This window comes from Sapajus apella, unplaced genomic scaffold (assembly GCF_009761245.1).
Source record: "Sapajus apella isolate SASKATOON/1434 unplaced genomic scaffold, GSC_monkey_1.0 scaffold60, whole genome shotgun sequence".
In the NCBI taxonomy this organism is placed as follows: Eukaryota; Metazoa; Chordata; class Mammalia; order Primates; family Cebidae; genus Sapajus; species Sapajus apella.
In genome coordinates, this window is record NW_022437000.1 from 14098822 (window position 1) to 14113287 (window position 14466).

The 14466-nt window shown below is 40.6% G+C and overlaps 1 protein-coding gene across 3 annotated transcripts in view; it reads left to right on the forward strand.

Annotated features, from left to right (window-relative positions):
- CDC16 (cell division cycle 16) overlaps positions 1–14264 on the forward strand; it is a 42648-nt gene extending 28384 nt beyond the window's left edge. For 2 of the 3 annotated variants that reach the window (XM_032246356.1, XM_032246358.1), the window contains exons 13-19: positions 1276–1428; positions 3202–3265; positions 5660–5721; positions 6602–6737; positions 8600–8690; positions 13774–14071; positions 14154–14264. In XM_032246356.1, the coding sequence (XP_032102247.1) occupies positions 1276–1428; positions 3202–3265; positions 5660–5721; positions 6602–6737; positions 8600–8690; positions 13774–14033 (766 nt within the window). In that variant the 3' untranslated portion in view covers positions 14034–14071; positions 14154–14264. The remainder of the gene's footprint in view (positions 1–1275; positions 1429–3201; positions 3266–5659; positions 5722–6601; positions 6738–8599; positions 8691–13773; positions 14072–14153) is intronic. The other variant, XR_004259253.1, reaches the window with a different exon arrangement.
- Positions 14265–14466: the final 202 nt, after the last annotated feature.

The following is a 14466-nucleotide window of genomic DNA, read 5'->3' on the forward strand; positions in this document are numbered from 1 at the left end:
TGCTTGAGGCAGCAGCTAATGCTAAATAATTGCTGTTGATTGTTTCCAACAAATGCCTTGGGGATAGAGCTTTTCTCACTGAGTGAGCTCTGAGATCAATGGAAGACAATGAATAGGGCTTTTTTAGGAGCTACCAGGCAGGTCAAATAGCAGCGGTTCCCTGTGGGGTGTTTGAGGAACTCTAGAGTGGCTGCTAGGCTTAATGTCTCTACAACTGCTGTAGTAATGAGGCTGCTTGTTTTCAAGGTTAATGCAAAGCTAGGGAAAGGAAGATGGAAAACACAACCACCATAAAGTTTGCTGTTCTTACTGAGGTTCAGCCATTTTTCTTCAGTATACACTCAGATTGTTATAAGAGCTTGGTTACCTTCCAAAGTTCTGAAAAAGTTGGTTTTGATAATTTTTGCCAGTGTTCTTACTGTTTCTGTGGATGAATTGATTTTTGGAAGTCCTTACCCTGCCATTTTGAAAGTACTTCTACCAGGTGTAAATACTTTTAAAGAATTTGTCATGACCTTCTGTAGAGAATATAATCTTGAATTATGGCTCTAGATTAGAACCAAAACACACACTATGCAATCAGTATTTATTGATGTTCTGAGATCATCATCAAAGAAAGATTGTCTTGTTATACTTGCTTTAATGCAGTCACTGATACAATTGTGTGAACAGAGGAAAATTCACTTAAAAAGTAGTTCTGACTTTATGCCTAGAACTGTCTCAGGAGGTGGGAAAATTGAATCAATACACAGGGTATTATTCATAACTCTTCTGCATAAAACTCATTATAATCAGTTATATAATCAGTTATAATCAGGGAATTCAGAAAAAGGAGAGCATTTAGGTTAGAAAAGTCAGAGGTAGGTTCCTTCATAAAGGGAAGTGGAACTTGAACACAATCTTGAAGGATAAATGGTGGTGAATAAATAAGAGGAAGACCAGTGTAGGCTGGGGGCCTGATGTTAGCATCAAGGAGGAAAACAAGCCCCACGGAGACCTGCCCTTTTGCTTTAGAGAGTTTTTGTTTTCTTACCGTGGAATAATAATGAAAATTAAAGGTAAATGAGTTGCAGATAGATTCTAGAAGTGGCAGTTGATTAGTCCAAAGCCCCTTAGTCATTTATAAAATATTTGTAAATTAAGAGTTAGAAACAAGTAAATGCTGTGTTTTGGCCACCTTTAAATTATTTTGCAGATAGGATTTGAAGCTGACAAATTAATTTCTCCTAAATCAGAGCTTTTGGATTTGAATATGTGTAATTTTCTCATTTTTAGGTGTCATTTGCCTATGTTGTATATTGGATTGGAATACGGTTTGACCAATAACTCAAAACTGGCTGAAAGGTTCTTCAGCCAAGCTCTGAGCATCGCACCAGAAGACCCTTTTGTTATGCATGAGGTCGGAGTGGTTGCATTTCAGAATGGAGAGTAAGTACTAGAAGACCAGAAACCCTTCTGTGTTAACTAAGTGATTTTAAACAGGGTAGGACAGTCACTAGAGTTAACTGACCAAAGGGACTCTTCAGTAGATTTGCACTTTTAAATGTACTATTTTAGGAGAAGAAGACAGGAAGAAAAAAAGAGAGAGAGAAACTGTTACCTTGCATTTCCTTAAAAATTCTAAACCCAGGTTTTGGTCTTTTTTTGATCTGAGCTTGTTTTCTTACATGGTTGCACAGTTCAGATGCGCACACCCCCAGAGTGTGGCCGGGAGCACTGTGGGGTCCTTAGTCATCTCTATGTTGATTAGGACTTGGATTCATATATTTGAGAAAGCTTTGACATGGTTTTTGAAACAAAAGTGTTTTTTATTTAGTTACTAGTAAGTCAGAAAATTAAAGTAATTAGAATGACCCAGTCTTGTGAGTTTCCTGGTCAGAGGAGGCTTTTCTGTATTCAAGGATATTAGTAGAATAAGTGATTTGATGTTATATTCAAAGAGAAAAATGTCTAATGATTCGCATTTCATGATACAAAAATTTTAAAATGGTAAATTAATATTAATACTACTTTAGAGTCATTTATGGCATGTATGTATTCTAAGAAATGGTTTAGGTATTTTTAAAAGTTTGAAGCTTTAAAGTAAGTAGTAATCTTTTAATGTAATACAGTAATCATCAGCATTTGTGAATTTGCCTAGTCACTAAAATTTATTTGTAACCTTGAAATCAGTTCCTGAGGTGCTTTCCCTAGCCATTGGCAGATGTGCCCAGGGCTGAGGCAAAGCTGGGTCTCTCGTACACAGCCACACTTGGAGTCTAAGAAGGCAACGCTCTGCCGTTTTTCCCAGCTCAGCTATAAACCAGTGTACTTTTTGTGGTCTGTCTAGTGCCACAGTTTTCACATTTTTCTGCTTTTTGTTGGTGATTTCACTGTTTAAAATAATCCCTAGGCTTAGTGAAATGCTATCTAGTGTTGTGACATATCTTACAAAGGAAACACATGTATTAGAGAAGCTTCATGCAGGCAGGCATCAGTTATAATGTGCTGCTGGCCCTGAGTTCAATGTTGATGAATCAACAATTTGTATCAAATAAGATGTCTTTAAATAGAAACCCACATAAAACAAGGTTACACATTGATCAGTTAGAGAAAATGTGACCAGAGATTTGCAGGAATCTAACTCTATTTCCCCTGGGAGCAGCAGTTCAATATTTGCTGACTCATTGTACACAGTGACTTGATAGAACATAAATACTGTGGTTGGCTGGGTGCAGTGGCTCATGCCTGTAATCCCAGCACTTTGGGAGGCTGAGGTAAGCATATTACTTGAGGCCAGGGGCTTGAGACCAGCCTGGACAATATGGTGAAGCCCCATCTGTACTAAAAATATAGAAATTACCTGGACATGGTGTTGTACTCCTGTAATCCCAGCTATGTCAGGAGGCTGAGGCATGAGAGTCACTTGAACCCGAGAGGCAGAGGTTGCAGTGAGCCAAGATCGCATCACTGCAATCCATCCTGGGTTAGAGTGAGACTCTTAAAAAAAGAAGAAGAACATAAATATCTCCTAAAATCTTGAATTCTTTGTGTTAATGCCATAATGTTAATCATTTATGTGACTTAACTTTGAATTTTTATAGTTATTTCCAGCAGTTTACCCCATTTCATTTCAGTACTACTGGAAAGATAATCAAATTTTTTTTAAGTTTATATTTGCTAATTTTGAATAATCTGCAGTGTTTTTCCCCTTTATTTTAGGTGGAAAACAGCTGAAAAATGGTTTCTTGATGCTTTGGAAAAAATTAAAGCAATTGGGAACGAGGTATTCTTTGTACTATCTGTAAATACGCATATACACCCCTGAATGTGTTCACTGCTAAATGAGGAAAATAACACAGTCTCTCTTGCCTTAGAAGATAATAACCTGATATTTATCATAACAAGCTGCTGTTAATGTAAGAAATGAGTTTTTTCCTAATTTAAGGGGCAGGTGTTAGGTGTTTGCTTAAGTGGGCTCCAGCTTTGAAATGTGAGAGGCATCAGAATAGACTGGATGATTATTTGAAGCTAGGAATAGTCTATGGTTCGTGGAAACTATTGGGCACTGTAGTGTCTGAGGTAATATTTCTCCTCTAGAACTTCAGAGAGCCTCTTTGAAGGGTAAAGTATAGCAGCAGGTCCCACTTCTGAAAGAATAGGGATGGGACAGGTATCTCTCAAATTCACCTTTGTTGCTGTTACTGAATACTCAGTGTGTATTTGGGCCTTTCCATTTTGAAATATTTGACTGCTTCTGTTGTATTAACAATGTACCCCATGAATTGGTGCTTATGAGTTAGCCTAACAACTAGCAAGGATGTGTATATACTGATATTACTTAAAAGTAGTAACAATTTTAGATACCATAAACTTGCATAGGTAAGAGATTCTTATGTTGCTCTTCTGATTTCTTCATGCCCATTTGGTTTCATTCTATTCTGATTTTCACTTCTCAGCTTCCTGCTGTTCCTGTTTGTGCACACCTGCCCACAGTTTTCTGTCCCTTGGCTGTTAGCTCTCTGCTGTTACAGACACAGCTTTGCCTCCCTGCCAGGCGACATGCCTGTCCCCATAGACGCAGCTTTGTTTACTCTGGTCTGTCATGTCATCTGAACGTATAAGCACTATTTCTGTTTATTTCCACACGTGTGTACATAAAGCAGGTGCCTCTGCCGCATAGTCTTTGGTAGTTCTGGATAATGCAAGTGTTTTGTTAGTAGGGGATTGCCACTTGCCACCTTGTCAGTTTTCTAAGATGTGACTGCCTTGTACCCCAGACAGGCTCAGCAGCGTCAGCATCACCTAGAAGCCTGCTAGCAGTGCAGAGTCTCAGACCAACTAAATCAAAATCTGCAGTTTTAGCAAGATCCGCAGGTGATTCTCATGCACAGAAAAGTTTGAGAAGCACCTTCCTAAACCGTACTTTAAGTTGAACCTGTATTCTTTGATGATTCAGAGGCACTTTATAGTCTTACAGAAATTTAAAATATGAAAGCACAATACTATCGAAATGTCAAAATGCCCTTTAAAAAGTTATATGAAGAGAGGGAAAATACTGACTTCAATGAAGAGAAACGGTCATGCCTAAGAGTCATTAAATGATTTGTCTTTCATTCACCTGGGCTGTGCCTCCAAGAGCTGGTCTCAATAAAGTTAGTCTGTGGCTCATGTGTGCTCATTCATTTAGTTGACATATATTTAATGAGTGTCAGCCATGCCATAGGCTCTAAGCTAGGTGTCGGGATGCAGCAGGGAATGAGTTTACTATTTCCTGACCTCAGATACACTGGGGCATATAAGTAAGTAGATAGGCAGTGAAAATACAATGCAACTGGGGAACTAAAGGTGCTCATCGAGAAAGGCAATTCACCCAGAAATGAGGCTTTGGTTACAACATGCACCTCAGTCCTGAAGGTCATCAGACATTAGCCAGGCAAAAATGAGGGCTAGAGTATTTTAGTGTTTGCAAAAATTAGAGCTAATTCGGTGTGGCTTGGATGTTGAGTTCACAGAGAATGTCAAGGAGTAGGCCAGGAGAGTTAAGTTGTGGGTCACCAAGGGCCCAGAATGATGTTGACAAGTTTGCGCCTTATCCTGAGGAGAGTGGGAAAACAAAAGGGATTTTAGAAGGAAATGACCTGGTCAGACTTTTATGACTGGAGCCCAGATTTGACTTTATTAATGAGGAAGGTGAGGATTAAATAGGTTGGAGTTGTGCCCAGGAATTAGAAGGAACCAGCCCTGGTGTGCTTCGTGGGAGGGTCAAGGGGATGGGTGTGCCATTCACTCAGGAGGGGCACTCGGAAGCGGTGATGTCAGGGCTGATATACCCCGGGAGAGATGGGTGTGGTGCTTGTAACATTTCCAAGTAGAAGTATTTAGGCAAATGGATACAGAGGGCTGGCGTTTGAGGGAAAGCTCTGAGCTGCAGATATTCATTTGAACTCCTGCAGGGATAGGCTCTTGGATAACTTGTCCTAATAATAACAGCATCCTCAGAAAGTCTCCTAGTAGGAAAGTAAGGGAGATAAACCAGCAGTTACCCTAACCCTTGTGGGGTGCTGGAGGCACACACTGGGAGAGAGCCCAGCTTGCAGATGTGAAATAATTCAGTGCAAACAAATCAGGCTGAACAGTGACATATATAACTCGTGGGCTTGATGTTGCTATGTTTTAGGTAACAGTTGACAAATGGGAACCTTTGTTGAACAACTTGGGGCATGTCTGCAGAAAACTTAAGTAAGTGAAGTAGAGCATTTTCAGAAATATACTTCGTGATTCAAAGTTTACTTAATTTTGAATGCTTTGTCATATTTTTATTTTGTGAGATCCACCAGCTTTCTTGTACTTGGCTGCTCTGATATAAGCATCAAAATCAGTTTTTACTATTTATCTCTGTTGGTGTAATTTTATTTTAGAAACCCATTGAGAGTTTTACTTTTTTCTAGATTAAAATTTAGCATTCAAAGTTAATTTGGAAGAATTAAGACAGTAAGATGTAATTGAAATCCTATCTATATTCTGTTTTCTGCTAGAGGTTTTGTGGTGTGAGAAACAGGCGACAGTTGAAAAATTGATTTTTCGGCAATTTTAGGTTACTCAAGATTTAACAAGTGTTTCTATTGCAGGATTTCTTTGAGTCTTTACTATGTATTATGAGCTATAACATTTTCCAAAGTTTAATTGGGCATAAAACATTTTTTTCACAAAAGATTTTACAAGTCAGGTATTCCAGAGAACATTGAGGAACACTTTTCTAAGTCTTTTGGACCTTAAAGCAATACTCCTTGGCTACTTTCGTGTCCCCCTGATATGGGACATTGACTGTCACCTAAGAGGGTGGTGTGTGGTAAGGATACGGCCAGGAGGCAGGGATGAGGTTCTGGTCAGAAGGAATACAGCGGACATCCCTGCAGGAGTACCCTCGGCCAGAGGGAGCAGGCCTGGAGGATGCATTTAGAGGGCATATTGAGTAGGCAGGTGTGGAGGATAGCCACCAGTCCAGACTGCTGTTCTCATTGAGACAGTGTTTCTTAGGTGTTGATATGGATGAACACTCATCTTAGACTTAGGAATTTAGTGCTTTTACTGTACCCAATAATTGTGTTCTCCCCCACAGAAAGTACGCCGAGGCCTTGGACTACCACCGCCAGGCACTGGTGTTGATTCCTCAGAATGCGTCCACCTACTCTGCTATCGGGTATATCCACAGTCTGATGGGCAACTTTGAAAATGCTGTGGACTACTTCCACACAGTATGTCTTTTCTTTGTACCTAATTTTAAAACTGGTTAACATTGGCCACTTCCTTTTTTTGAAAATAATTTCTCTTGGTAATATTTACTTACTATTTTAATATTCTTTAGGCAACCTTATATTTTATTCTTTTCTTTGCAGAGAAAAGCATGTGGGTGTTGTACAATATTCGTCAAATTAGAAACAAACATGAGTCTTGCCCTCCGTGTTTGCAGTGAGGTGTGCAGGTGCGCAGTCGCGCTTGTCAGTGAACTGAGTGCTATGTGTGGACTGGGATCACAGGGTTGTATGTCCACAGCAGGCCCTTTGGGAACTCCCAAATTTTCTCTTCATGACTAATTAATTCCCTTAGATCACTGTAGTAGATGAACAAAACAGTCTCTGCAGTCATCACAAGGAAGGAACCTTTCCTTAATCTGTGTACCATATTCCATCAAATTTAAGACATTGTGAGTAAGCAGGATGACCACAAAGAAAAAAGTGCAGCCGATTAAACTTTTACATAATTTTTTCCTGTCACTTAATTTTCTTGTACTTAGAGTGAATACTCTTGAACATATTTAGGCAGATTTGTATTACTCCGGTATATACATAAAAATGAAATGTATAAATAAGTGAAATAAATGGTTACAATATTCAACCCAGAGGGCCAGACTCTGTGTTTTCCCAAAATAGTGCCCTGGTGCTAGCACACACACCCGGTCCTGACTCTGGGTTTCCTCCCAGCCACAGACACCTGCTTTGCAAATCTCTCCCTCATCCCTCTCAGTCTGCTAAAGTGTCAACAGAAGAAGGTTTTTAGAAAACCTCAATTCCTGTATCTGTTTAAGTGTTCCTCACATGGTCTGTGATCTAGTCTGTGCTGCCAACATAACCACGAGGTCCGCACTGTTTAGGAAGGTTACCCACATCACAGTGGTGGCTGGTTGATGGCAGTGGTAGGAAACCACAGGTAAAAGGGAAGGAATGCTTGAATTTGAGAAAGTGTGGGTCTTAGAATCAGTGAACTAATGGTATTTGGAGAGATAGAGATAAAATATGAGAAAAATTATCAAAGATAAACTCATGATAGGTTTGTAACTGATTTTCAAGAGTCATTTAGAGATTTTGAGGTTAGATGAAGTCATGAAGGTGCCATGATGGTAACCAGAGCACTGGCCTCATTGGACACCGGGACTAAGCACATTTTCCAGCCCTGTATGATCTTTTCAATATGTATATTTGGGTATTATATAATTTACCTTTCTTCTGTGATCTGATTAATATAGAAGGCTCAGAGACCTCCGTATGGAGTTTTGTTTTTGTTTTTGTTTTTTAAGACAGAGTTTTTGCTCTTGTTGCCTAGGCTGGAGTGCAGTGGCATGATCTTGGCTCACTGCAACCTTTGCCCCCCAGGTTTAAGCGATTCTCCCGCCTGAGCCTCCTGAGCAGCTGGGATTACAGGCACCTACCACCACGCCCAGCTAATTTTTGTATTTTTTAGTAGAGACGGGGCTTCACCATGTTGTCCAGGCTGATCTCAAATTCCTGACCTCAGGTGATCCACCTGCCTCAGCCTCCCAAAGTGCTGGGATTATAGGCATGAGCCACTGCACCCAGCTGAGATAGAACTTTCTTTAAAATACCTTTTGGGGTAGATTTCCAGCATAAGAGAATAGTGTGATGAACCTCCATGACCCATAACCAACTTCAACAATCATCAGCTCATGGCCAGTCATGGAGCTCTGTCCCTGCTAATAGCCCCTTTCCCCGACCCTGGACGCCCTGGAATCTTTTGAAGTGAATCAGTGTGGTAATATTTCTAAACAAAAGAGAAGGAAATACATTTTCTTTTAATAACCATGCTGAATCTTTTATGGCAGGCCCTTGGTCTTAGGCGAGATGATACGTTTTCTGTTACAATGCTTGGTCATTGCATCGAAATGTACATTGGTGATTCTGAAGCTTATATCGGTAAGGTGATCATTATTCTTATTGGTATTGTACTCCATTTTTTAGGTTGTCATATATCTCTGTTTTTGTTTTTCATTCTCATCTGAGGCTCAAAGTTTATCTTTCTAACCATTCGTCCTGCATTAAAAATAAACTCCATTTATTTTATTAGAACAATGCTGTGGGGAGTTAGTGACTCACCAAGGATGGATTCAGTTTAAAGTTGATTACTTGCTGTATGCAAAATACCACTATAGAATATGTGTAAAGCACTTGGTTATAGAAGGACCCATCTGTTTCTATAATGGAAAAAGAAGCTCCCAAGGTGCCCCAGGCTGTCAGAAATTACCTGGAGTCCTCTCATGTGGGCGTCAAGAGTGGCAAGAAGACAGACTGGGGAAATAATCCAGTCAGCTGAGAAGAAAAACAAATAATTAGTATAGTCCCATTGTAAAGTTGGATAAACTGAGGCACAGCACAGTTTAAAAATACATGTTCACAGAGTTAGGCTCCACAGCTCGCTCTCTTAACCATCCTGTAATTCTGCCTGCTCTATGGCCAGTCACTGATGCACTTGTCTGGTACCTTACGGCACGCTTAGCAAACAGTTTCCCTGCCCCATAGAACCTGGATTTCATTTCCTGCTCTATAGCTATAAAATTTAACAATTTTTCTCTGAATATGTTGGGTTCTATCCCTATATATCTCAAATTTTATTAATGTTACTGAATCTTATAGGGGTCTGTGATGTCCTTAATCCTTAGAAATATTAAATAATCTATAAACAAAGGAATACATGAGGTTAAAAAGTATTCAAATTTCTATATGCTTTAAAACATTGAGTCAGTGTATTGAGAAATACACCTAAGAAACTGCAGTGAATCTACTCTGGACAAAATAATTTTTTTTTTTGAGATGGAGTTTCGTTCTTGTTGCCCAGGCTGGAGTATAATGGTGCAGTCTCAGCTCATTGCAATCTCTTATCTCCTGGGTTCAAGCGATTCTCCTGCTTTGGTCTCCTGAGTAGTTGAGATAACAGGCGCCTGCCACCACGCCCAGTCAATTTTTTGGATTTTTAGTAGACACGGGGTTTCATCATGTTGGTCAGGCTGGTCTTGAACTCCTGATCTCAGGTGATCCACCCGCCTTGGCCTCCCAAAGTGCTGGGATTACAGGTGTGAGCCCAGCCTATTCTGGACAAAATTTTAGAAAATCTCTTCAAAAGAAGCTATCTAGGCCAAGCGTGGTGGCTCATGCCTGTAATCCCAGCACTTTGGGAGGCTAAGGCAGGCCGATTACCTGAAGTCTACGGTGCAAGACAAACCTGGCCAACATGGTGAAATCCCACCTCTACTAAAAATAAAAAAATAAAACTAACCAGGCATAGTGGTGCGAGCCTGTAATCCCAGCTACTTGGGAGGCTGAGGCAGGAGGATCACTTGAACCCAGGAGGCAAAGGTTGCAGTGAGCCAAGATTGCACCACTGCACTCCAGCCTGGGTGACAGAGCAAGATTCCCATCTCAAATAAAAAAAGAATTGTGGTAGTTTTACATATATTAACAGTAGACTGAAAATAAGAAAAGGACTCTGGTCCCTCAACCAAACCAGGCAGTGGCGGTCAGGCACTTCCACACAGAAACCTTTCACTGTCACCAGAGAGTGGCCCCAGACAGAGACCTGCAGGTGCCTCTGTGCTTAGGTACATCTACTCTGGAAAAAATAATTTTTTTTTTGTCCATCTACTCTGGACCAAAAAGGGTCCACTGAGGGTCCCAAGTTGGAAAGGGAAAGAGAGAGGAGAAAGGGCTCCCCTGTTTGGAGCAGAGGGATCCCACATGGCAATAGCTCTAGCTTATGCCCACAAATGAAGCCTCTATAGAGAAGAAAAAGGGAAAAAGAAATCCCCAAATTTGGGCTAACCTCCTGACTGGCTCACCAAAATATGTTATTGCTGTGGAAGGTCTTGACTGCAAGTTGTCCAGGTCCTGGGCGTGCTGAACAAAACCCACAAAGCAATGGAAGACAAAAGCATAGGTTTATTGAAGTGAAAGTACACCAGACAGAGTGGGAGCGGGCTTGAGCAAGTAGCTGATGAGCCCCAGTTGCAAATCTTATGGGGTTTAAGTACCCTTAGAGGTTTCCTGTTGGTTATAGCCTTTGCAAATTAAGTGTTGACCTGTAGCCAATCAGAGGCTGAAGTGAAGGCTCCCTGTCTCTAAGCCCTATTCTGCCTCTGTTAAGAAGCAAATAAAGGCCCTCAACATCATTACTTATCAGGGAAAAGAAATTAAAACCATAATGATACTGGTGCACACCTCTGGTGCCAGCTGCTTGGAGGGCTGAGGCAGGAGGATCACTGGAGCCCAGGAGATCAAAGCTGCAGGGATCACGCCACTGTACTCCAGCCTGAGCAACAGAGTGAAAACTTGTGTCAGAAAAGTAATAATAAAAATAAAACCATAGTGAGATACCAGTACATACCCACCAGAATGGCTAAAAATTAAAACTACTAGCTGAGCATGGTGGCTCATGGCCGTAATCCCAGCACTTTGGGAGGCAAAGGTGGGTAGATCATGAGTTCAGGAGTTCAAGACCAGCCTGGCCAAGATGTTGAAACTGCATCTCTACTAAAAATACAAAAATTACCTGGGCGCCGTAGCAGGTACCCGTAATCCCAGCTCTTCAAGGAGGCTGAGGCAGGAGAATCACTTGAACCTGGGGAGCGGAGCTTGCAGTGAGCCAAGATCACACCACTGCACTCCAGCCTAGGCGACAGAGTGAAACTCTGTCTCAATTAAAAAAAAATTAGAAATACTGACAGTATGTAGTGTTGGTGTGATGTGGAACAACTGGAACTCTTATAGATTGACTATTGGTGGGCTATAAAAGAGTAAAACCTCTGGAAAACTGCTTAACATCACAGTAAAGTTAAGCCTATTATATCAGTTACCTACTGCTGCCTAACCAACCACTCCAAAACCTCAACCAACAACAGTGTATTACTTTTACAGTTCTGTGGGTTGAGTGACTCATGTGCAGGTCTTATCTAGGTTTACTCATGCAGCTGTGGTCATCAGATGCTTGACTGGGTAGATGGTTTAAAATGGTATCATTCTCCAGTAGAGGAGCTCAGCTTGGGTGCTGAGTCTCTCTCTGTGGGGCTTTCATCTTAGTTTTCTTTGTAGCATGATGTTCTCAGGGTTCTAAAGGATAAGAATCAAAGCTTCAAGACCTCTTGAAAATTCAAAGTTGCATAACATCACTTCCAGCACTTTCTGTTCTATCAGTGCGAGTCTCATAAGCTTAAGAGTTGATGTGGGAGGGGGCTGTATAAGGGTCAGGGTGCTGGGAGGTGTGATTCATTGGAGTGGGTATTAGGGTGATGACTGACCATACTGATCTTATGATGTAGCAGTTCTTCTCCCAGGTATAAGCCCAATGGAAGCAAGTGCTTCTGTTCTCTAAAGGTCACAAACAAGAGTATTCATGGCTTTATTCATTATAGCACCTAACTGGGAAATGACCCAAATGTCCAGCAGTAGGAGAGAGGAGAAATAAACTGTGGTATGTTCATTACAACAGAATACTCTGTTACTTGAGAGACTACTGAATCATTGGAATTTCAGATTTTTGACAAAAAACATAGAAAATGTACTAATTGCTTCAATTCATAGGAAGATTAGTGTATTAGTTCCTTCTCGCATTGCTATAAAGAAATACCTGAGCCTGGGTAATCTGTAAGCAAAGAAATGTAATAGGCTTACAATTCTGCAGTCTATACAGGAAGCATGATGCTGGCCATCTGCTTGGCTTCCTGGGAGGCCTCAGGAAACCTGAAATCATGGCGCAAAGCAAAGTAGGGAGCTAGCACTTCACATATCCGGAACAGGAGGAATTAGAAAGGGAGGAGGTGCTACATTCTTTAAACAACCAGAAAACACTATCACAAGAACAGCACCGAGAGACTGGTGCTAACCATTCAGGAGAAACTGCCTCCATGACCCTCCCACCTCCAACACTAGGGATTACAGTTCAACCTGATATTTCGTGGGGACACAGGTCCAAACCATGTCAATCAGTAATGGACAAAACTAATTGGTAGTGATAGAAAAGTCCGAGTAGCTGGGAGCATTGACCAGGAGTGGGCACAGATGGGTCTTGAGGAGATGTAATGTCCTGTGCCCCTCTGGCAGTATTCGTGTGGGGTGCATGTACATAAGGGTTCATTCAGCCCTGTGCTTAAGAGGATTCACACTGGCCGCATGGTTTTAGCTCCATTTTAAAAAACAGATGTTGGATTGAAGCCTTAGCTCTGCCCCACCGCAGCCCGGTGGCAAGGAAGGCAAATCTGCGCCTCAGTTTCAAAGGTGTGAAGTTCATAGGAAGCTAAGTAAGGGCTGGAGAGTTGATAATGAGTCAGATAGACGTTTCCCTGACCTCACAGAGGAGGTTTATCATTCATGCCATTTTTATTTTTAGAAAGTTTGCATGTCATTATCTGCCAAAATACCTATTCCTGAAAGCTATTGGTTGGAACTGTGTAAAACTATCATTTTGTTTATGTCAAACGATTGAACCTAATACATCTGTTCGGATCTGTTCAAATCTGTATTAATCTTAAGGTTTTAATATATGGGAAATGGATTTTATTTCATCGTGGCTTCTGTATGCATAAGATTGGTGACTATACCCCGTGGGCACATCACAACGCAGTTCTTACCTGTAACAGCTGAGAAAAAAGTTGCCCACGGGCCTCATCTGTATTTAGGAGGCCTTGGAAACAGGGCAGCTGTTGAGACTACATGTGCTTCTAAAAGTCTTCTGGCACCTCTTTTGAAAATGATGGAAAACAAATGAAAAAGAAGAAAAAGAGAGGAACGTTGTTTTCATTCTGCTCTCAGCTTGTGTGCTATTAATAGTATAATTTGACTTAAATGATAGAGATGGTATATAATGATGGAAATTATAAATGATGGAATTTCATATTTTATTCTAATTAGTATAATCTGACTTAAATGATAGAAATGGTGTTATATAACAATGAAAATCATAGATAAATGATGGAATTTCTTCTTTTATTCTAATTATAGTGTTTCTTTTTAGGAGCAGACATTAAAGACAAATTAAAATGTTATGACTTTGATGTGCATACAATGAAGACACTAAAAAACATTATTTCACCTCCCTGGGATTTCAGGGAATTTGAAGTAGAAAAACAGACTGCAGAAGAAACGGGGCTTACGCCATTGGAAACCTCAAGGAAAACTCCTGATTCCAGACCTTCCTTGGAAGAAACCTTTGAAATTGAAATGAATGAAAGTGACATGATGTTAGAGACATCTATGTCAGACCATAGCACGTGACTCCAGTCAGTGTTTCTGGTCCCGCTGTCCCAGTGTAGGTTAGTATTCCCTCACATCCTTTCCATGGCTTAAGAATTTCCCACTTCCTAACGTGACTCCAAACTGCATCTCTACATTTAGGAACAGAGACCCGCCTTAAGAGACTGGATCGCACACCTTTGCAACAGATGTGTTCTGATTCTCTGAACCTACAAATAGTTAAACATAGTGGAATAAAGAAGGTAAACCATCTATTATGTCTTTTTTTTTTTTTTTTTCATTTTCAATAATTTTTTATTTTGGACTAATTTTAGATTTACAGAAAAATTGCCAAAATAGTATAGACGCCTTCTGTGTGCCCCTCACCTAGCTTCCGCCATTTTTTTTTTTTTGAGACAGAGTCTTACTGTTACCCAGGCTAGAGTGCAGTGGTACGATTTCAGCTTACTGCAAT